This window comes from Hetaerina americana, unplaced genomic scaffold (genome assembly GCF_022747635.1).
Source record: "Hetaerina americana unplaced genomic scaffold, ioHetAmer1.1.p SCAF_21, whole genome shotgun sequence".
NCBI lineage: Eukaryota > Metazoa > Arthropoda > Insecta > Odonata > Calopterygidae > Hetaerina > Hetaerina americana.
In genome coordinates this window covers 2959223-2982261 of record NW_027286775.1, presented here as the reverse complement: position 1 = coordinate 2982261, position 23039 = coordinate 2959223, and the positions used below count along the sequence as shown (strand labels likewise).

The 23039-nt window shown below is 39.4% G+C and overlaps 1 protein-coding gene across 2 annotated transcripts in view; it reads left to right on the top strand.

Moving 5' to 3' along the window:
• LOC139688654 (mucin-4-like) overlaps nt 1-23039 on the top strand; it is a 188716-nt gene that overhangs the window by 145466 nt on the left and 20211 nt on the right. Inside the window, exons 5-7 of one of the 2 annotated variants that reach the window (XR_011700775.1) lie at nt 3133-3425; nt 6492-12183; nt 21810-22011. Coding sequence is in view for 1 of the 2 variants with exons in the window: in XM_071586220.1 (XP_071442321.1) it covers nt 3133-3425; nt 6492-12183 (5985 nt within the window). In the remaining variant the exon portion in view is untranslated. The remainder of the gene's footprint in view (nt 1-3132; nt 3426-6491; nt 12184-21809; nt 22012-23039) is intronic. The other variant, XM_071586220.1, reaches the window with a different exon arrangement.

Sequence of the window (23039 nt, the reverse complement as noted above, 5' to 3'; positions counted from 1 at the left end):
CCACCCCCACGGCCTTATTATGTTTCATCTCCCTTAATTCCTTTCCAATCTTATCGTCGAGTATGCCTGGACCTAAGCTATCTTCCTGTACGTCATATTCCTTTTCAATATCTAACTTTGTTGGTCGAAGTTCTTTACCATACAGTTCTTCTATACACTCCTTCCATCTCTCTTGGATCTTTCCTGTGCCAACTATTATCTTACCCGCCTTATATCTAACTGTTATCATAGATCTCCCTTTCTTACTTCCCGATAAAGATTTAACTTTGCTATACAATACACCAATTTCACCCTCCTCTGCAGACTTTCCATATCTTCGCACTGCGACTTCCACGATGGTTCTTTTGCTTTATTTGTTGCCCGCCTGAATTTATTGTTCAATTCTTTGTACTTCATTTTGCCTAATTCTGTATTTACATTCTTCCATTTTCTCTGCTCATCCATCTGTGTAATCATCTCATTTGTCATCCATGGTTTCTTAGTCCTTTTAGTGTGAACGGTTCCAATACTGTCTTTTGCGGCTTTAGATCTCCCTTTCTTAATACTTTCCCATTTTTCTACCATAGTACTTAGCTCTTTACCATCCTCCATGATTTCCTCTACCGCCTGTTTGTATTCCTTCCTTTTCAAACCATTTAATGCTTCTACATTCCATTTTCTAAACTGCCGCCCCTGCCTTATCTTTTTGAAACGGACGCTACATTTCATAACAACTAAATTGTGGTCAGAGTCTGCATCCGCTCCCGGGAAGCTGTGCGAATTTATCACACTGTTCCTAAACCTGTGTCTAACCAGAATATAATCTAGCTGATACCTTTCTGAGTCACATGGCATTTTCCATGAATACCTGCGTCTTTTGTGGTGTCTAAACCAAGGGTTGGTGATGACTAATCCCTGTCTCCTACAGAACTCAACTGCTTTCTCCCCGCAGTCATGCCTCGTTCCTAAACCGTAGTCCCCCATCTCATCACCATCTCTTCCTTTGCCTACCATCGCATTCCAATCCCCCAGCACTATCAAATGTTTCCCTGCGGGAACACACGCGATTATGTCCTCTAACTGATCGTATATCCTATCGACCTCTTATTCATTATGGTTGCTCGGTGGTGGTGGTACATATACCTGAATAATAACCAAGTTCGTCGGTTCTGCTTTTATCTCTACTAGTAATCATCTACCCGTCATCTGCTCTATGTTGACTATGCTTCTTCCTACCTCTTCATTTAATGCTATGGCAACTCCTTGTTGGCTCTCATCCCCGCCGCTGTGTATTATTCTATAATGTCATTCCAGTAATCCCCGATATCCTTCCATCTCACCTTGAATAGAGCTAAAATATCTATATTTCCCCTTTCCATCTCTCGCTTATTATCCTCCAATTTCCCTGTCCTGATCATTGTCCTAACATTCCACGTTCCTATTCTAACTAATTTGTTCTTTTTCTCCTGCGTCTTTTGTCCTGCTGCTGTTGGTATTCCCTTGCAAGGGTTTTGTGGGATGACAACCGCGGATGCTTTGCCTCCCCCGCTGCCGGGCACGACACACGGCCTGAGCGGGCTGAGCCCCGTAGTTGCCAGGACTCAAAATCTCTGTATTGTCCATCATTGAAATTTTGGGAATGATAATTGAGGTGGTTTCCCGTTGCCTTCCTCAATAGCGTTTTTAACATGACACCATCACTTAATTGCTTCTCCACTGGGTCAGACGCCATTGCAGCTGCCTCACTGAGGAACAGACGCTGTGTTGACTACCTTTCATCTGCCTCCTGAACTTCGACCTATCTCTGGCATGGGTGACCCTACCAGGAGCAATTATTATTACTCCCGCCAGCACAGCTAGGGGTCATCGGAATGCACAAGCCCTTCGACCACGTCAAGGTTATAGTCTGGGGAGGGATATATATATATGTGTGTGTGTGTGTGTGTGTATATATATACATACATACATACATACATACATACATACATACATATATATATATATATATATATATATATATAATGTATATGTATACATACATGTACATATATAAAACCATAAACACAGTAATGGACTCAAAGGTCGGTTTGGTAGGTGATAGTAGAGTTCACCCGGTACTAAGCACAACGGCATGTGAAATTCACACAACAGGGTAGGGGTGCCAGTTCCTTTCCCTGTTCCGATTATGGTGTCCCAGGAAGATCTGGTACCCAAAAAATAACATAGCTTGTGTTGAGCTGCAGGTGCCCAGAGTGCTGCTAGAAATTGATCCCGGGACCCTCTGGTCAGTAGTCCAATACTCTATCTCCTGTACTTCCGCGACCCACATGTATAAAATATTTATATACATATATTTTTTTTACATATATATTTATATATGTGGTTGTGTTTGTGTATAATGATATTTGTATATATGTGTATGCATGTCTTTATTTCTCATTTTATTTAATAGATTCTCCTATTTTTCAAGAAGCTTTGTGATGTATTTCCAGCTACTTAAAAAGCAATTTTGATTAGTTGTTTCATTGTTCAAAAACATAGGGAAGAGAAAAATGTTTTTTGTTTCATTGCTGCTTTAATTTAACGTATATAAATGTATTTACAGTTATTAACCAGAAAAATCAGGTAAGGGCTACTGAATGTCCTTAGATTATAGTCTTAAGAGTCCTCTATATTTTCAGATGTGTAATAGCCCTTATCTCATGGTAAATGAACACAAATGAGAAACTCACCTTATTGTATCATAAAATTTGTGTTGATTGCATCTGTTGTGATGCAGCTACATGGTATAAAAAATATTTTTCTAATTCATTTTAACTTGATATAAACATGTATTTTCATGCTGTTCAACTCTCATATTGATGTGAACTTAATTGCTTAATACAGGTGAACTTTGATAAATGTATCATATTGTATCATGAATGTATCCACCCTCTATTTTGCTTCTCGGTTATTTTGGGCTGATTTTATTTTGCAATAAAAATAAAAATTGAATTCTAGGTATTGTTTGAAATGTTGATTTTTAATATTGAGGGGTATATTACAATTGACATGACTTTTCGTTCCAATTTTCAATCTTTGGCGGGACCATTATTTTACAGATATCATTGTAGACAACTAAAAATGTGAATTTCTATGTTTTTTTTATTTTAGACACCGGTGGTGTGTCAACAACCTCCAAGAGGAAGAAGAGAAAGGCAGGAAGCCCCTATGATGGTGCCTCCACACCCCTGGTGTTTGCACCAAAGGACCATCAGGGCAGTGTCATTGGTGGGGGAGGCTTAGTTCAGACTTTTCCTCGACCCCTTCTGCAGCCTCACCGTCTTAATGTCAATCCTCTGCTCGGAAGCACCAGTGCGGCAAGTGGGCCAACAGTTTCCGAATCACACTCTGCTCTGCTGCATTCTCAAGTTCAACTCCAACAGAATCAGCGCTCTGTGGCGCAGGTCAGGAATGTTCCCTTTAATTTTATTTTGGGAGCTCTAAAATTGTCTATTGAATCTATGATTGGTAAAATATAAATGGTACACAAAGTCTAAATTCATATTTCAATTGAAATTATTTGTGAAGAATTTTTTATTGCTATGTGGTAAAATTCTTACTCTTCTATACTGAAGATTGCCAAAATTAAATGATGGACATATCTTAAAAATCTGGCTGGATTACTAACTCGGGGTTCTAAGAGTGTATTTTTCCAATGTGGGATTGATGATATTCAGCTAGTCGTAGAATTTAGTTTCCGTTGTGATCTGCAAAGTTGTTGCACTCAGCATTGAATTTTGAAAGACAAAATGAAAATGTAGATATATCATCTTGCCAGCCCAGGTGACGGTAGGGTAACGTCCTCATTTGCAAACCCAGAGGTCATGGGTTTGATTCCCGCCTAGGTGGTTTTTCCTCCACCTAGGGCATGGGGGTACGTAATTGTCAAAATGTATATCAATGTTCAAAGTCCAATGTAAAGTTCTAAGTGCTATTTTTGGACTAATGCAAAATTAAAATAAATAAATTTCCAGTAAAGTAATAGCCGAAGAAAATAGGTTTACTTATTGTCATGCATAAAAACATGATATATATATACAGAGATATATATATATATATATATATATATATATATATATATATATATATATATATATATATATATATATATATATATATATATATACTCATATATACAGAAACATATATAAGGAAAAGGGATAGGAACACGTATAAAGGACGAACACAATAGAGGTGGGGAAGGCGGAATCGAACGGATCACAAGAGTAAAAATATTTCCTCAACCGGGACTCGAACACCGGATCTTTCCACTTGCCGGGCGGATGCTCTTAACCACTTGAGCTATCGAGGATATGTAATTTACCCTGAGATCCGTGGGTCTTATATGTCGCCAAGCGCCCCGATTCTTTAGGCAAGAGATGGCGTCAGGGGGCTGTTTCACCCACCAAAGGAGAAATAGACAATACACAAGAGGAAAGGCCAGAGGTTAGAATTCATACAACATCATACAGTAAAAGAACAGTGCGTTTCGTGGCACGCATAGCCAGAAGAAAGAGATGAGCCACCTTGGCCAAATACACATTCAAACACGAAATCCCGCCAAACGGCGAATAAATACTCATATATACAGAAACATATATAAGGAAAAGGGATAGGAACACGTATAAAGGACGAACACAATAGAGGTGGGGAAGGCGGAATCGAACGGATCACAAGAGTAAAAATAGTTGGCGGGATTTCGTGTTTGAATGTGTATTTGGCCAATGTGGCTCATCTCTTTCTTCTGGCTATGCGTGCCACGAAACGCACTGTTCTTTTCCTGTATGATGTTGTATGAATTCTAACCTCTGGCCTTTCCTCTTGTGTATTGTCTATTTCTCCTTTGGTGGGTGAAACAGCCCCCTGACGCCATCTCTTGCCTAAAGAATCGGGGCGCTTGGCGACATATAAGACCCACGGATCTCAGGGTAAATTACATATCCTCGATAGCTCAAGTGGTTAAGAGCATCCGCCCGGCAAGTGGAAAGATCCGGTGTTCGAGTCCCGGTTGAGGAAATATTTTTACTCTTGTGATCCGTTCGATTCCGCCTTCCCCACCTCTATTGTGTTCGTCCTTTATACGTGTTCCTATCCCTTTTCCTTATATATGTTTCTGTATATATGAGTATTTATTCGCCGTTTGGCGGGATTTCGTGTTTGAATGTATATATATATAATACATATATATATATATATATAATACATATATATATATATATAATACATATATATATATATATACATATATATATATATATATATATATATATATATATATATATATATATATATATATATATATATATATATATATATATATATATATATATATATATATATATATATATATATATATATATATATATATATATAATACATATATATATATAATACATATATATATATATAATACATATATATATATAATACATATATATATAATACATATATATGTATATATACACACACACACACACACGAGGGTCATCCGGAAAGTAGTACCCGTTCGTGAAATAAAGACACAAAAGTAAATATTAACAAACATAAAAAATTTTATTTGAAAGAGGATACTTTAAACTACTTCTCAACATAATCTCCAAGCAAATTAAGGCATTTGTCATAACGTGTGACAAGTTTCTGTATTCCTGCTGCATAGTCCTTCGCTGCCAGCTCATTGAGATACGCGAGGGACCCATCTTGCACAAATTTTTGCATAATGCAGATGGTGTTTAACAATTTCATGAACAATTGTTCGAGAAACATTGGGAAAATGCTCACAGATGTCATCAATTGTGACGCGCCGATCGTTCCTCACGAATTCGTCAACTGAGCTCACCAGTTGGTCTGTAATGACAGACGGTCTCCCCGAACGCTCATCGTCGTGTGTGTTCCCCCTCCCCATGTTGAAGTTGCGACACCACCGCCGAACAGACGACTCGTCCATTACATTGTCTCCATACACCTCCTTTAATTGGCGATGAATATCACATGGGCGAACGTTTCTTGCATTGAGGAATTTAATCACTGCCCTCACTTCACAACTGGCGGCGTTCTCAATTTTTTTAAACATTGTAAACAATCACAGAAACAACACAGGCAATGCTAGCGTCACGCAACTTGGCTCAGAGAAGGCAGACAAGCCACTGAAGCTATCTGACCTCGTCCAGCGGCTACTCGCGTCGTCAGCACTTCATGCGGCACGAACGGGTACTACTTTCCGGATGACCCTCGTGTGTGTGTGTGTGTATATATATATATATATATATATATATATATATATATATATATATATATATATATATATATATATATATCTATCTCCAGTGTTTGCTTTCATAAAGCTACTGGTGGAAATGTGCTCCTGCAATTTCATAATCAAAGTAGTAATATACATGTCCTCATGATGACGTTGTCTCATTTCAATAATGTGTGTGCTTCTGTAATTAATAATAGAATTTCTTTTCTCATAGTTGTGGAATGCAAACGAGAGGGACTCCCCCACTCCTGTCCGGGCCCCAATTCTTCCTGCACTCTCAACTTCCAGTTTTGGATCAGCCCTAGTTCCTGTGTCTTCTTCAAATATGCAGTCATCCACCTCCTCTCCTTCCTCCACCACACCAGCTGTCAATTTCCATCTCACGGGTAGTGTGGGATATGGGGCTGGTGGGATACTCGTTCACAGTGGCTCCAATGGATTCACACCTGGCAGTTCAGTGAGTGGTGGTTATGGTCTTCAGGGAATGAGTGTAGTTGGGGGTCGAATTATGTTTGGTGAGGACATTCCAAAGGGACAGCCTCTTAATCCAGATACACTGGTCAAAGTGCAGCAGCATTTTCCTCCTGGAGCTCGTTTAGTGCCTGAAGAAGGTTGCAAAGTTCCTCGTAATCTCCAGCATCATCACTTTGTTCCTAATGGAATCGTGGCCACTCCTAGTTTGGAAGCATTTAGACCTCAGATACCACAAGGCCAGTTGGTGATGGACAGCATTGGTGTCAGGGCCTTTCAAACACAACCCAATATCTCCATTCCAGCTACTATTCCACATTCTCCAGCCATCCAAGCACAGACCTTTGATCGTGTATCAGCTCCTCATCAGCAACAATGGGATGATGTATGTAAGAGGAAAAAAGGTAGTAGTCCTAATTATGTCACTACTAACATCACTGGCAAAGTAAAGAGGACAAAATATAGTGCTCTGGAGCGTGAATCATCCCCATGCCCAAATGTTGATGTCAGGCAGATACCAATGGAACATCGTCTCCCCCCTCCTAATGTTAGTGGAAGTTACACGATCATAACTGCACGCAATTCCACCCCAAGTCCTTCGACTCCCTCCTTAGCTCAACCTCATTCAACTGGAGTGACTACAGTAATGGGTGTTCCTTCCTTCATGGATGACCCTACAGCTTACCTTGCACAGCAAACTGCTTTGCTCAACAGCACAATATCAAGGCAGACGGGAGGAAGTGTTGTGTTTGGGGGAGATGCTGTGTCCCCGACTAGTGGAAGACAATCATCAACACCTCAATCTAACTGTCAGGCTTTAGAGGCTAATCATTCTGGTTTAATTTCATCTTCCACTGTTGGAATTGTGTCAATCCCTAGTGGCATGCTAACAACTAAGGCCAACAGTACCCCTGGACATACCATTCCTATTCCTACTTCCTGTGGTATACCGAAATCTTGTTCCAATTCCCATATGACCAATTTGATAAACACAGCTACTCCAGCAACTGCAGAAGGTCATGCCATGCATTCGTTCATTTCCTCCTCCCCGTCATTGGGTGGATGTCACCAAACAATAACTACAGTTTCAACTACAATGTCCACCCCAGTGAGTTTATGCCAGAGTCATGTGACAGGTGCCTCTGTGAAAGGCCAAGGCATAATTTTTCAGACTCAAACTAGTAAACCAAGTGCACAAGTTCAGCATCAGCAATTGATCCTGAGGCAACCTTTAAATGAGTTTGGTCCCGATCAAGTAGGTACTTCAAAAGATCATAGGATACATCAGATCTCTAATAGAAACAATATTACTATTGGACAGCCAAAGGTTAGTTCTGTCATAAGCAACCACAATAATCCCCATCAAATGAATGAAAATCATTTATTGCAAATATCTTCACCAAACCAAACACATCAACAAGTTTTGCAAACGGGCACCAATTTTTCTGTGGTTTCAAATCAGTGCCGGCAACAGCTTATTGCCCAACAACAGCAATCTCCTGAAGATAATCCAGTGACATCATCAACATTTTTAGAGAAGACATTATGCCAGCAAAAGGATATGAATGTTGATTCTCAATCTCAAGTTAATCGAAGTCAGTCAGTTTCACAGAGTATCCCAGCTCAATTTAAGGTGCAGCAGATGCCTATTATGGAACAAGGAACGCTTCAGGTGTACCCACAGCAGCAAACAACTCATTTTATGCAAAGTAGTCAAAATCAACATCAGTTACCAGATTCCAGAGGACCTATACAGGGAGGAACCGTGAGTACAAGTCAAACCAGTGTTGCCACGCAAGGAGTTGGAAAAACTGAAGATAATGTTGGCAGCAGTGAAAGACCTAATGTTTTGATTGAGGGATATTCAATTGCTCAGGTAGGGGGTCATCCTGTATTGCAACAGGAAACAAGTGTTCCCTCTTCTACACAGTTAACTTGCCAAACATTAGATGGTAACATCTATATCACCTCAACCTCATCTAGTGGATCATTAAATGGCTGTGATCAAAAGGTGATCAGTGCCAGCAGTGCTAAGAGTAATTTGGGAGAATATTCTCAATCTCCATCGGTGGTAACAACCATGGCAAGTGGTCACACTGTGAGTAGCAATACCATAACATCAGTGCAAGCAGGCAAAACACCAACAATTACTGTGTCAGGCGGTAACACTTCAACATCAACTCCGCCAGTTTCATCTCCAACCTCTCACTATTCACTCTCCAACATTCCAACTTCACAAGCATTTGTTACAGTATCCTCTTCTTCAAGTTCAAAGTCACCATTAGAAATGGTACAGAGTGTGGTTAGTAGCATACAAGTACCTTGCAATCAACCCCAAGGATTGGACCTTGGGGGTTCTCTTGTTCACCCTCAGCAAATCAGTGTGGGCCAGCCAGCAATTTTGAAAACATCCCCTACAGGTTTACCTCCTGGACACTTTCTGGTTTCAAATGGTAATGGACAGTTTATTGTTGCTAGTGCTACTGGGGCTGGATCAACTAATGGGACATCACATAATGGTGGACAGGGCCAAATAGTAAAATTTCATCCTCCCTCTTCTTCTTCTACATCAATACCACTGGTATCCACTCAACCTGTAATGCAGCTGGTAAATGCTCTCCCAGTCGGTGGTGGACCTCCCCAGTTGCATCTTTTGCAGCATCATCCTCAGCAGCATCAGCATTGCCATTCAGATATTCACCAGATGGCTGTAGGTTTACCAGTGGATGGTTCATCACCTCGCACTGTGCACACTGCTGATTTGATTGGAGCAACTATTCAGCAATCTCATTTGCAACCACAAATTATTTCACCTGGTATCAGCAAAAGGAAGGGCAAGAAGAGGAAACCTTCACCGCAAACAGTTGCCTCTATGCTTCATATTGCTACTCAGCACCAACAGCAGCAGGGCCAACTACCAGTTGGCCATCATCATACTCAGCAGCAGGTGGTTGTTCCAGGATCAACGAGCAATTATGGAGCTCCCGGGGGAATGCTTCAGGCTGTTGCTTTTGTGCCTGGAAGTGGAAAATTCCTAATGAATCAGTTTGCTAGTGCATCGTCTGGGGGTGCACCAACTAATGCCGGAACTCCAGCCTCTGCATATGGAGCATTAGGCCAGCAAGTTAGTCAAATAGGTGGCCCTCCACAACATTTGTTAACCACTGCTTCATCTTCACAGGCTCTGCATACTGCAGGAGTAAATCTATTGCAGCCACTTAGTCTTGGAGGTACTCCTGGTACTACCACACTCCTTCAGAATTTTCCATTTCAACAACTGATTGGAACTGGTGCAACTGTGGTGGCAGCCGTTCCAGGTTTACAAGGAATGGTTATGAGTGCCCTTCCAGATGGTACATTGGTGCCCACTGGAGCTACCACATCAAACCCTGACACTTCAAATCAAGGCCTCCCTCCATTGCAGCTTCAACTACAAAATCTAAATGGACAAAACGTTCTCACTCAAGTTCAACCTGCTCATGCTCAAAATATATTTGGGCCTGTGAATCCTCATCAGCAACACACCCTTCAGCCACATCCCCAACAAACACAGCAATCTCATCATCACCATTTGGTAACAACTGGCACTGGTGGCATGGTGATCAGGGGTCATACTCCGTCAACACTGCCAAACTCACAGCATCATCACATAGACAGCAAAATAGTGCAGCAGCAGCCACAGCAAGTTTTGTCACAGGGGCAGTTTTTAGTGAATGGAGGTGCAGCAGGGAACTCTGGCAACCCTGGGACATTGCTTCCTCATGGATCCACTCTTCAAGGCAATCATCAGATAACAGTGAATCAGTCAGGTACTGCAGACTCCTTCGTTAGTAATGGTGGGACAGTTATGAGGCCAAATGGAGAATTTATTCAGTGTAGTGGGAATGTCCTTGTACCATTATCCCAGCAGCAGCAACAGCATCCGAGGCAAACCTTGCACACTGCTCCTTCACCTATCCCTCATGGTAGCACCATTCCAACGACCCATCAGGTGAGGGCACAGATCCATGGCAGTCAACAGAACACCACAGTTGTTCAACAAAACACAACCACAATAGTGCAGCAGCAGACGATGATGGTATCTAATAATCATTCATCACATCAGCAGCCACATCCATGTCACTCACAGCCAACGCCTCAGCAACAGCCTTCAATAGTAACCAATTATGGAGCCCCTAGTGAAATAGATTCAACTTTACTTAACCAGCAAAATGTTATCTTAGAAGGAGGTGGAGGAATGACTGTTCCATTGCTCCATCATTATGCCGGAATCAGGCAATCTGTTCCCAACAATGCCCCCATCACTATATCTCCTAATCACCCTTCGGCTGCCATTCTCCTCCGCCATTCGGTGTCTACACAGACGGCTGTGAATCAGTCTGTTCAGGCTACTTCTCCTCCAGTGTATGTTACCACAGTGCAGAGTTCCAACCAAGGACTTCTATCTGCCTCCACGTGCTATGTTCCATCGACTGCTCCTCCACAGTCACGACCTCCCCCGCATTCATCAGGCGATACCCTGCCACAAACTGCTACTGTCCAATCAAGTAGTGAACTGGTTCATGGGCATAGCATAATGGCTAGTGCTGGAAGTCCACCCGATACAACTACCCACAGTGCCACTGCTAGCCCAGCAGACACCACAACAAGTGATGTTGCCTCAAATTTACAGACTTCCATTTCATCCACCTCAACTGCCTCTACGAGTCTGGTGTCTGGGTCCATTGAAGGTTTTGCCTCTCCTGAAAATCCTCCTCCCAATCAAAGTTCATGTGGTGTATCTCCGACAAGGAGTTCAGTGGCCGAGGCTCAATGCTCTGTCCACTTTGTCTCTAGTAGTGAACCAGAGCCTTCTCCTTCTGGGGTTGTGTCCGTGGGTCTAACGGCATCTCCAGAGCGGGAGACGGAGGATGGGAGTGAGGTGGACAAGGGACACAATAACATCCATTCTGCCACCAGAAGTGGTCCTGGGTTTGGTGTCAGTAAGTCATCACCTCAACGTGATTCTGCTGTCAGTGGCTCTGCACCAGTTACCTCTGGGTTTGTTCCTGTGAGTGCTTGTGGTGATCGCCTAGAGGGTGGCCTTGGACTGACACGAGTGAGTGAGAAGGATGCTGGAGTGAGACAGGTGAGAGGGGGAGGCGGGTACTTGGGCAGGGCGGAGGGACCCCCCCCAGTGGAGTCCACGGTTGTTGTTGCTCTCGGCTATGGCAGTGTTCACCACTCTGGTGTGCTGTCCACTGAGGGCAAGGGATCATTGCGGGATGTGGTGTTTGTCACCTCTGGGGACCATGTGGATGGGGGCAAGTTGTGCACCAGCTCAGCAGATGTGAGGCTGACCGAGGACAGGAGCATCAAGGGCTATAGGCGGAAGCACAGTGATGCTTTAGTCATGGAGGGCCACGGTGAAGGGCACGCTGATGCCAATGAGGAAGGTTAGTGGTGCATTCTACCATACACCAATGCCATCATCCATCATCTTTATCCTAATGATTTATAGGTATTCGGGGAGAATAGTAGAACCACTCTCGGGATAGAAATTTTTTACAGTGGCATTCTGTGTATTTGAAATGTTGCCAAATGGTATGAGACTTGATTAATGGGCCAAACTATATTTACCTTGGTATACTTGGCCTAATAATTTTCACTTGCCTGGTTAAAGTGGTAGAAACTGCTAATGAAGACTTCAGTCATAGAATATCTCTAGTCTCTAAAAGATTACTTCTATTTTTGAATAGATGCAAGATTGTTTATTAGTTAGCATTTAAAAAGAACATACCTGTTTTCCCACCTATGGAATAATACAATGATATGATTAAGTGTGGAGTCTAAATTTCTTTCTGTTTATCAAATTAAAAATTGATTCACAGTAGTTCTCTGAATACAGTCCCTACCCTGTTTTCCCTGATATACCTCAGGGATAAGGCAGAGGGGACTCTGTTTACGCTCAAAAAATAAGAAATCAATGATATCAATGCCAGCAGTAAGTGCATGTAATACTTAATGTTCTCTCGTGAGTTCAATGTTTCATGGGTAATTTCTTGGTGCATAGGTCATAACAACTTGAGTATGTATATCCATGAATAGGTATATTGGGGTCCATTTCCCAATAGGACAAATCGCCATGTTACTATATTGTCTTGGTATTTTTCTATGATGGATACAAACTAGCCTTTTCAAGAGAAAATAATGGTAGCATTTTGGAGCGAACATGGCATTCATAGTAGTGGACAGATATTGCTACAAATTAAAATGGAAGTATATGTATGAATTGTGACTTATTTGTGGCTTTATGAAATAATCCCTGAATGTGTTGATCACTTGCTGCCTTATATGCAGTGCAAAAATATGAACAAATTGAACAATTTTTCCAAAAATCTTGTATTACAAAGATGAAATTTTTTGTACTAAAATGTTGGCATGATCATAAACAATGAATTCATTCAATGTATGTCCCACTTACTTGAATCATGGCCTCCATTCTTGGTCTGAAGCATTCACAGGCCCATTTTAACGTGTTATGTCCGTATCATTGAATGTCATTTCAACAATGGCTCTCAATGACACAACGTTTGGATGTCTGGGCTTGTAGCGGAGGTCCTCCTCGACGATTCGATGCATACATAGTCCTTTCACTCACACTGACAACCGACGGCAATTTTCATATCGATTGCCCTGAATCCTCATAAATGAGCTTCTGAGTCTGTTGAATTATGTTAGGCATCATTACAACATGCTCCTTCGGGTGAGTTTTCCTCACCGATCTTGCCAAACCGGTTATGTACTTTGCCGATTCATTAAACTTAGCGATGAAATCATATGCCATCCATTTTAGTTACTGAGCCGAATGAGATCTGAGCATTTCTGAAAATTTGAGAACTGAATAATTTCTGTCACTTTAGTTCTCAGCATAGCAACCATTATGAGTTTATGACATATGCCAAGCTTATTTGGGTGCCAATGATGACCTGTACACGTGGTATAAAACGGTGGGAAGTTCAAATTGAATTTTGTCCAGCCACACCCTGTACATAATAAAATCGTCTAATTAAGTAACTACCTATACATTATAAAGTCATAATGTATAGGTAGTTACAGAGGGAATAATGGTTGTACAGGTAAAATAAAGAAATGTGTTAACTGGTAGTTTTAATGGACATCACCTCTTTACTTCTAGCTCAGGTAGAATTGAAGTAGTCATAGGAGCACACAGCCATCCCACACCCAGAATTCGTTCCCATTGCGATGTGCTGTTAGAGGTCAAATTATGGGTAGAGCTTGCGCCATGGGAGAGAAAGTTGTTGGTTTTGAATGCAAAAGTCAAGTGGAGACAGTTTGCAGTGTCCTGTTGTATAATTTTCATTGAGGTACTGACAATTGCCTAGGAAATGGAGATATTGAGGAAGTTTGGTGGCAGACAGGGTGCTGAATCCGTAATTTTTTAAACGACAGGTAGCTACAAAAATACAATCACTAGTATGCTTGCAGTCAGTGCTCATGAGAGGAAACTTCTCCATTACATCATTTCTAAGTGAAAGATCACACATAAGGATAAATTCCATGCTAGCATTAATGCATGAGCACAGGGAAATGGATGGATGGCAGAAGACTTGATGAGATTAAAGAGAAATGGGGCAGAGGAGGCTCCTCTGAACTCTCTCTCTCCTTCTGCTTGTGCTGGTGATTCATTCGAAATGGTGTGGAGTGCTGGCGAGTGAGGGAGTGAAGAAAGAGCGGCATTGTGATGAAGGGAATGACTGACCTTGTGGCCATTGACCCAGCGGGCATGACTAACCAACTGCAGCCACGGGATGCCTTGGTTGACAAACAATTGAAGGGCAGATCGAAGGTAACCTGTGCCTGATGGAGAAACAGGAAGGTGAAGGAGTGGGTGCGGTGTAACTGGAATGGTTATGCACCCATCTCGTGCAGTTGTTGCTAAATGGGTACTGGGTGCTTGGAATGCCGTATCTGAGAAAATGTTCTCGCCAAAGAGTTATTTAAAGAATCAATGTTACCGAAGACCTCAGAGGGACTGGACGATACAAATCAATGAGGAGAATTTCTTACATGGAGCTCTTAAGAGGCTGGGGGCTTACATGGAGCTCACCCTGGCTTTGGCGTGAGGATAGCTATTGCACAATTGGTGACAAAAATAGTTAGCTATTTCAAGTGGATCTAACATTGCTTCTGAATTGAAATGAGCATAGGGACTGGGTCTCATAGTTGAAGACATACAGGTAGTGTCATGCCTCATAATATTCTATTTTTTGTTGCCTCTGGCATAACTTTATGGAATTTGCATAAAGTATTGAAATGAAAATAAATAATATACTTTGTAATTCCATGCACTTTATTTTAAAAAAACACGACCCAGGTTTCGACGTGAAAATGATGACGTTCAACGTGGAAACCTGGGTCGTGTTTTTTTTTAAATAAAGTGTGTGGAATTACAAAGTAAATTATTTCATTTCATTTCAATATCTTATAATATTCCATGTTCCTTAGTAATTTCTAATCAACTTGTAAGGCTAGCAGTATCAATAATAGGTCCTTTTCTCATTCAGTCAGCAAGTCTTAATTTCTTATAAGCTTTAATGTTTGCATCATGTAAACTTCTACCAACAAATTTAATTTGACAATTTGATAAACTGATAGGTGCTGATATACATACATGCCATTAGCTTTTGAGACTGCAGTTTAGCTGTACCCACATAATCTTTTGTCCACCTTTCTTTTAACGAAAAAAAAAGGCCATAAAATATTCATAAACAAATTGAATTTCTGTTGCCCATCCCATGATTCTTGAGATGGGCAGTTCTTAAAGTTTTGAAAACCATCAGCTGTAAATTGACGTTGAGATATGTTGCTTGACCATTTTTACTGGAGGCAGTGAAAATTATACTTTTGTTGAGCGCTAGGTGGTCTGAAAAAGCAGCACTAATTGTATGACACAAAAGGTATGTGGGTCAATATCAGATATTGTATGATTAGTCAGTGTACTTGAGCTCATCACAACTCAGGTTGGCTTTTCATTAATGATACTCACTTCAACAGTTAACGGAATGTTATTGCAATCCCTAATGTAGACAATGAGAGCATGTCATTAGATCAATGCTTTTATCACCAAACAATGTAATGCTGTCAATATTTTAGGGAGAGATACATTCTACACCATGACTAAGAGCATGGGGTATATCATTACCACCAGGGACTTGGTAAACAACAACGATGGCTAGGACACGAAAATTCACCTTCAGTATTGCAACTGTACATTATAAGTGCCTCTCAATACAACTGCTCCGATGAATTTATTAGCATTAATATGATGAGATAATTGTTCAACCGAGAGCCCTTGTTCCTGAGATATTGTGTATTTATAGAAAACATACATAAATGTATGTTAATCAAGGATCAAGATAGATATCGTGGAGAGGAGGACTTCTGATATTAGGTTAGTTGATTGAGAATAATTTGTCATGTTACTCAGATACTTTGCATCACTTAGGCATCGCACATAATGCAGGGTATTTATTTTAGGTGTAAACCTTTCTTGAACAAGCCTTAAAAAATAAAACATCGTTATTTTCTCAAAGAGTATACTGTGATATATTGAATAACTTATAGTAGATAATAAAGATTTTAATTAATGTACATGGGCTATAGTCGTTTGTATAGATATTTTCCAGGCATTATTGATAATTTGAAGAATTTTTAACCATTTAAAATTTCTCGATTCTATTACATTCTTGTGGCATAATATTTTTCTTTAAGGAAGTTCATTCAACTGTGCCAGACACACAGTGTGTAAACTATTATCTCTGCATATGTCGGTGTGTATGGATATAATGTTAGAAATTTTGATTTTTATTAGAATTTTAATTTAATTTATTTATTATTGCACATTGAAATGTAATGAAATAATTGACTTTGTAATTCCACACACTTTATTTAAAAACACACGACCCAGGTTTCGACGTTGAACGTCATCATCAGATGACGTTCAACATCGAAACCTGGGTCGTGTGTTTTTAAATAAAGTGTGTGGAATTACAAAGTCAATTATTTCATTACATTTCAATATGTTATGCAAATTCCACAAAGTTACGCCTGAGACAACAAATTTTATTATTGCACCTTGGGAATATGCTTACATTTTTTTCATCAATATAATAGTGGGTGAGATGGATAGATTATTTGGCTAAGTAGGAATGTGGAATGCTCAGTGAATTGATTGTAAGCATTTGTAACTCAGTTTTTTTGCCATGAAAATTCTCTCTTTTGGGTTCGGAAAATATCTTCATTTTTCTGTTGTGGTTTTCTCATGGTTTTTGTAACTGGTTGTCTTTTTCCAGTGTGAGTGACAGGCATTTTTTACGAATCCATTTAGCATTCACTGCCTGATAGAAAATAGTTTAACATGCAGTGAAGCTGGCAAAATTCTAGAGTTAAGTCCACAGATAGTCATTATCAATGGGTCTGGTGTTGTGGATACTTCAGATATGTTATTAGAACCCAAAAAAGTTTCTTCTTGTTTCCTATGGGAGTTTTTCCCACCGATGAAAAGAAATGAAAATTGTTTCTGAAGTACTGATGCGCAGAAAATAATGTGCTGAGAGAATGTTAACATTGAAACTAAGGCCTTCAGAGGCAAAGTTGCATTTTCCCTTGTGGCTGCTGGATTCAGCTAGCATTCTCTTGAGCATCCCATCTCCCAATTGTCAGTTCCCTATGTGCTGAATTTCTATCCTAAATGAATTGTGAAAGTCATATCCTTTGACGAGGAGAGGGAAGATATTTCTCGAGATTATACCATTTGGCAGCGTGTACACAGCTGAATGCCCACCAGAATAGATTGATTTTGTAAGCCTTCCCTGAGACTCAGCCATCAATTTACCAGAGGCAATGATTTCTGTGTAATCACACTCACTCATGCATGCTGGCAACACAGAGAAGTCTGAGTTAATGAAGTTCAACGCTCTGTTTGAGTATGAACTGTTTTTGGTCTGTCTCCGTATTCCCCAGGTTGAAGCCGATGGCTGATGGTCATTGTTTTTCATTTTCCTCACTGCTCAGCAATTAGTTATAGTAATATTTGTAAGTTCATGGATAAATTGTTGAATTTAATATGGAATAATGTTTTTGAATTGCAACACAATTCATATGAATACTTCTTTCATTATTATCTAATACTTTTACCATAAATTTGATATAAATATTGATAATGAACACATAACTGTTGTAATTTTATTCTGTTGAAGAAAATGTTTTCATTAGATTTAAAAATAATGAAAGCATGTTATAAATTTCCAAAGATTTTGAGTAATTAAATGTTGTTTGCATGATGTTATTTTTTTCTCTCTGTTCTCATGGTTTATGGCATGATTCCATGGCATGGTCTTGTAGTGCATCGATGTGTGCATTCCACTGTATGCTTCTGAATGATTCTAAAATGTGCATAACTAAGTACATGTACATATGTGTTTGCATGCTCCTGACATCTCCTGTTGTATTCAGCAAAAGTGACAATTGCATGCACACTGCTCCTCTCATTCTTCACTGGCAACTGGAGTTACTCTGAATGTATTGGATATTTTTCCCGAGAAATTGTAAATAATAAACTTTAAGCCTTTGAAACCAAATTGCAAAACTATTTCAAATTTGAATTCACTTTTTTAAGAAGGTAATGAAATTAAACGGAAAGATAGCATGTCATATAAAATATCTAAATAAATGAGTACTGACTACTAGTGTTGGAAATTTTTGACTGGCATGGAAACTAATGGTGTATCAGTGCTTCTTTCTTGTGGGGATTAGGCTGAAAGCAAAGGTGCAGCTTATGGGCAAGACAAAGATATTCTAATAGTATTGAATGTGGAGGCTGGATTACTATCATTGAGATTGAATGGAGGAAGTCCCAAGGAGGCCAATTAAAGTCTTGTATTGGAAAACTTAGATGTAATCACCTTCCCCCCCTCCTTCCCGAATCCCTTTGTCTTCCCCACTTCCAGGTCCCCCCAGACCCCCACATGACGTGTATTATACTGAAGTTATCGCATATTGCAAACCAACCTAGAATTTGCCCTCACTCAAGATTCTATGGCTAAATGACAAACATTCATGAATCATAATATATTTTTGCAAAAATATGCTCTTTCCCTGAGTGTATGAATTAGAATATAGTATATTATAGATACAGTCATGTGAGTGCCTTCGCAAGGTATCATTCACACATCTTCCAAATGATTCCATCTTACACGTAGCCATCTTCCATGTTGTGCTCCTTCTTTTTAAGATCTTTATGTTTTTCAGACCAAGCAATGCTTTAAATTTGCAATTCTTTTACTACCTGTGGCCATTTTGTCTTCTATTTTGAGCTTGAGACAATATCTCAATAATATTGAGATGAATCTCAATGCTTCACACTGTAAATATCCCAGCCTTGTTTTAGTGCCCAAACGTAACTTTTCCATGTCATTATTTTCTTCCATGAACACCTTCAAATTTATCCAAACACAGGTGACCCTTTTCAACCTCGTGGAATGAAACTCCATGGGTAGTTAAATCGCTGTTGTGAAAACAATAGTTATTGGAAATCAAAGTCATGGTATTTTTCCCCTTAATTTTGTGAATAAATGTTTACTAATTTATTGGGCGTAGTAGTCCAGCGGGTTGAGTGTTGGGAAACTTGACCGGGGAGCCTGAGTTCCTTTCCCAGTAATGCCTCCAGAGCCCTCCCAATAATTCCGCCGATTCCCCTGAGTAGTGTTTTCAGGTCAGATCTTCCAGGAAACTGCAGAAAATGCACTGGGTATAAGGCTTCTGTTATATAAATCATTCATACCCTAGTAGAATGTACAAATTTGACTGGCCATGCAGGACTTAAATGATCTCTGACTTCATCTATCAAGCCAGCCCTTGGGTTGATTGCTGTGGTTGTTGTTAATAAATTTATTTTTAGGAAAGGGATGTTCCCTCCTACTCATTGGTAGTGGTCTCTTTTGTAATTGCCTAGAGCCTTGCTGGCAAAGAGGAATAACTCTGTGTTGTATCAGAAGCATTACTGTCATAGTTTTCCAAATATGATCTGATGCATCTGCGTTCTCATGAGGAAACTTGAATCTTAAAATGTTCTCATCACCATCGCCTTATCTTCCGCTCTGTCGCTTGCACAATGTGGAACCTCCCTTTCTCACCTATTCAGCGTCTGCGCACACACGCCAACACACTAGCGCCAGTGGAAAGGGTCATCTCATCTATCTATGCATTTTCTGAAAATAATTTTAATGAAGAAGATTGAATTTTTTCATTTTAGATCATTCTTATTGTTGGCTAACTCTACCTGCAAAGTAATCACACAGACCTTGTTTCAAGGATTGACATATCATTTTCAGCTTAATATCTTTTTTGTCCTCTTCTCTTCATTTGCTCAAGTTGAAATATTTGATGTTTTAAAAATTTTAGTGAAACTTAGGCCAGTTAGTAATGGAAATGATATCCATGTTCAAGCATCATGAACAACGCAGGAAAATGGATTAAGTTGTGGGGGAAGGTCCAACTCAGTCCGCAAAATTCATGCTGCAAAATCCACTTTTAGCATTCAAAATTAATCGTGTGCATTTCTTACCATTTATTACCCATGCAATCTAAGATTTTCAAAAATTTGTATTAAATAAAGTTACAGTTGTACTGAATGCACTTTCTTTGTCAATCATCTTGTCTTAAATGAATGGTTACCAAAATTACAGTGTCAATTTTTGTGTGTCGTAACATTGTTTTTTTAAAAGATTTAAAAAAAAATTCTAAAATTGGAAATGAAAATGGAAGATAATCATAAGTAGATCATGATTAGAGGTAGTGATAGCATGTCGACTGTAATATTTATTAGACCTTGAAACATCGCTGATAAGTTGAACATTGTACACATTGTTCTAATCCTTCTCTGTTATCTCATTGTTGCACGTTTGTTGAGGTTTGATGGTAATTGAAGATGTTACAATGTCTGCATTGCATGGAAGCAATTCTCTTTCACAGAGTACCAATGCACAAAGCAAGAGCTATATTTAGGAATCAAAATTCAGTTGATCCAAATGTTTAATGCCTTCCATTTATGTTGCTGCCATCCCATGTAGTATATGACTAGCACTAGATACACTTAAGGGGCATGCCTGAATAGACATCTCATGAATTAAATTGTCCTCTAGTGGTGGACTGGGATCGCCCCATTCATCTACTGTCAGATGCATAGGATTTCCATGAGCAACCCCTCCTCTAACACCTCTACTTTTTGGGCATGCAATGTCACTGCATTTCTCTCGGGGACATTGCTGCTCACTTGTATTGTTTCAGATCATTTACAGAATATTCAAGAATTTTTGACTATAATGAGACAGTGATGGATCCTTAACAATGGCTTACCATTGTCTTATAAGCAACTGTTTACCTGAGAAATTAACAGTGAAACAAGCATTTAAATTAAGGATTCAGGTTCACCATACATCCCTGGGCTAACAGCTCTCTCCCTCAAGGGATTGATAAAGATTAATTGAATGAATTTTTCTAGTTGCATGTGGGATCTGAGAGTAAAGGTGAAACATGTTACTTATTTTGATCAATGATAGTGCATTAGATGGTATTAAAAAGATAATAATTTAGTAAAATGTAGCATAGCGAGAGAATATAAAGAACACATTTCATTCATTCTTGTCAAAATACTGACTAAGTCATTCATTTTTATGATGAACTTTGCTTGGTGCAAATATGGAATACCCCATGGTTAAAAATTCTCATGCTCAAAACTTGGGCAATCCAAAGACCAAATGGTCATAAGTTACAAGCACTATGAGTAGAGGGGGTCTGAAGGGAAAAAATCGATAAAATATATTTTTAATATGATAGTTCCAAAAAGTTAGTTAGATGAGTAGTTTTGTAAAAAGAAAGCATGTGTATCGTGAATTATTTGTATGTTCGTACAAGACACAGCATAATTCATCCTAGCTTCAGGAGTGTGAATGTATTATTTTGGTGGCATTTGTTGTAGTTAGACAATCTAATCTTCTAGTTTGCAGAGTGCCATTGGAGTGAGTGGCACATTCCCACCCTGTGTCGCACCCTTGCCGAAGTGCCCATCTGGATTTAAATCGAAATGTTGGCCCGAATGGGAACACCTGAAAGGAGGGGGAAGGGGAGTTCATAGATTCAAAAGTGTGGCAACCCTGTCTGTGTTGATGTATTGGCTGAAGCAGATGGTTTGATACTAATTGGTGAGCATTCGTGTGCATGTTTAACAAATTTTAAAATAATATTGTGTGACTAAGAGATTGGGATCTTGGTCCCCTGCTTTACCAGCTCCAAGTAACTACAAGAATGAATAATTTGTCTATTATTCAAGGTTTTATCTCTTCATATATAGCTCGCTAATAAAATAATGGAGTCCTATCGGTATGAATTAACCATTTGTTTTTTAAACTTGATTGGAGGAATATGAAAATGAACACTGAGAAATGCTGTGCCATTAACTGAATGGCTGTTTTGCACTGATGAGCATGAAAATACCAGAAAATCAGACAAAAAACTTGTTTCAAGCATCAGACATGAGTCATTGATAGTGCTGCTGATGCAGTGTTGTGGTTGCATTTCTCAAGTGTTCATGGACTTAATCAAATTGACACAAAATGAGTTCAAAGTCTCCATTAACCTTAATTATCTTAACTATAGATGGGTTGAATACCATTTAAAAAATTTGAAATACCTACTGGAATTGAATCGCAATGCTTGTCTTGAATATCAAAATCAAAAACTGAAAAATACAAGAAAATAATTTTTCCTAAGATCAAGTATTAGGTATATGCTTAAATCTGTGTCATTATATTTATTTGCCATAGTATTAACCTGATATAAAATCCACGAAAACACCAAGTGTTTTAACATATCATATGAAACAAACAAGTGAAAGGTGCCATGGGTTCAATGGGTACATGGGGAAGCTAGCATGGGCATAGTGGGAGGTACACAATCTTGGAACATCTTGCATCAATGCTGTTAAATGATTTCACTATCAGAAAGATAACAGCGTAATCCCAGTTTTACATTCAGCCATTTAAAGTTTATCCGCATTCCCACATTGAAGAGTTTTTTTGTCCCATTTAGAGGTAAAGGGTGGAGCATGCAACAGGATTAGTTTGGCTCTGTCATTTCAAGGATGATGCAGCTAAACTAAGGGTGTATCATATCTTGCCAAGTATTAGCCTATGTGTTTTTTCTCAAGATTTGTAATGAAAAAAATACCGAT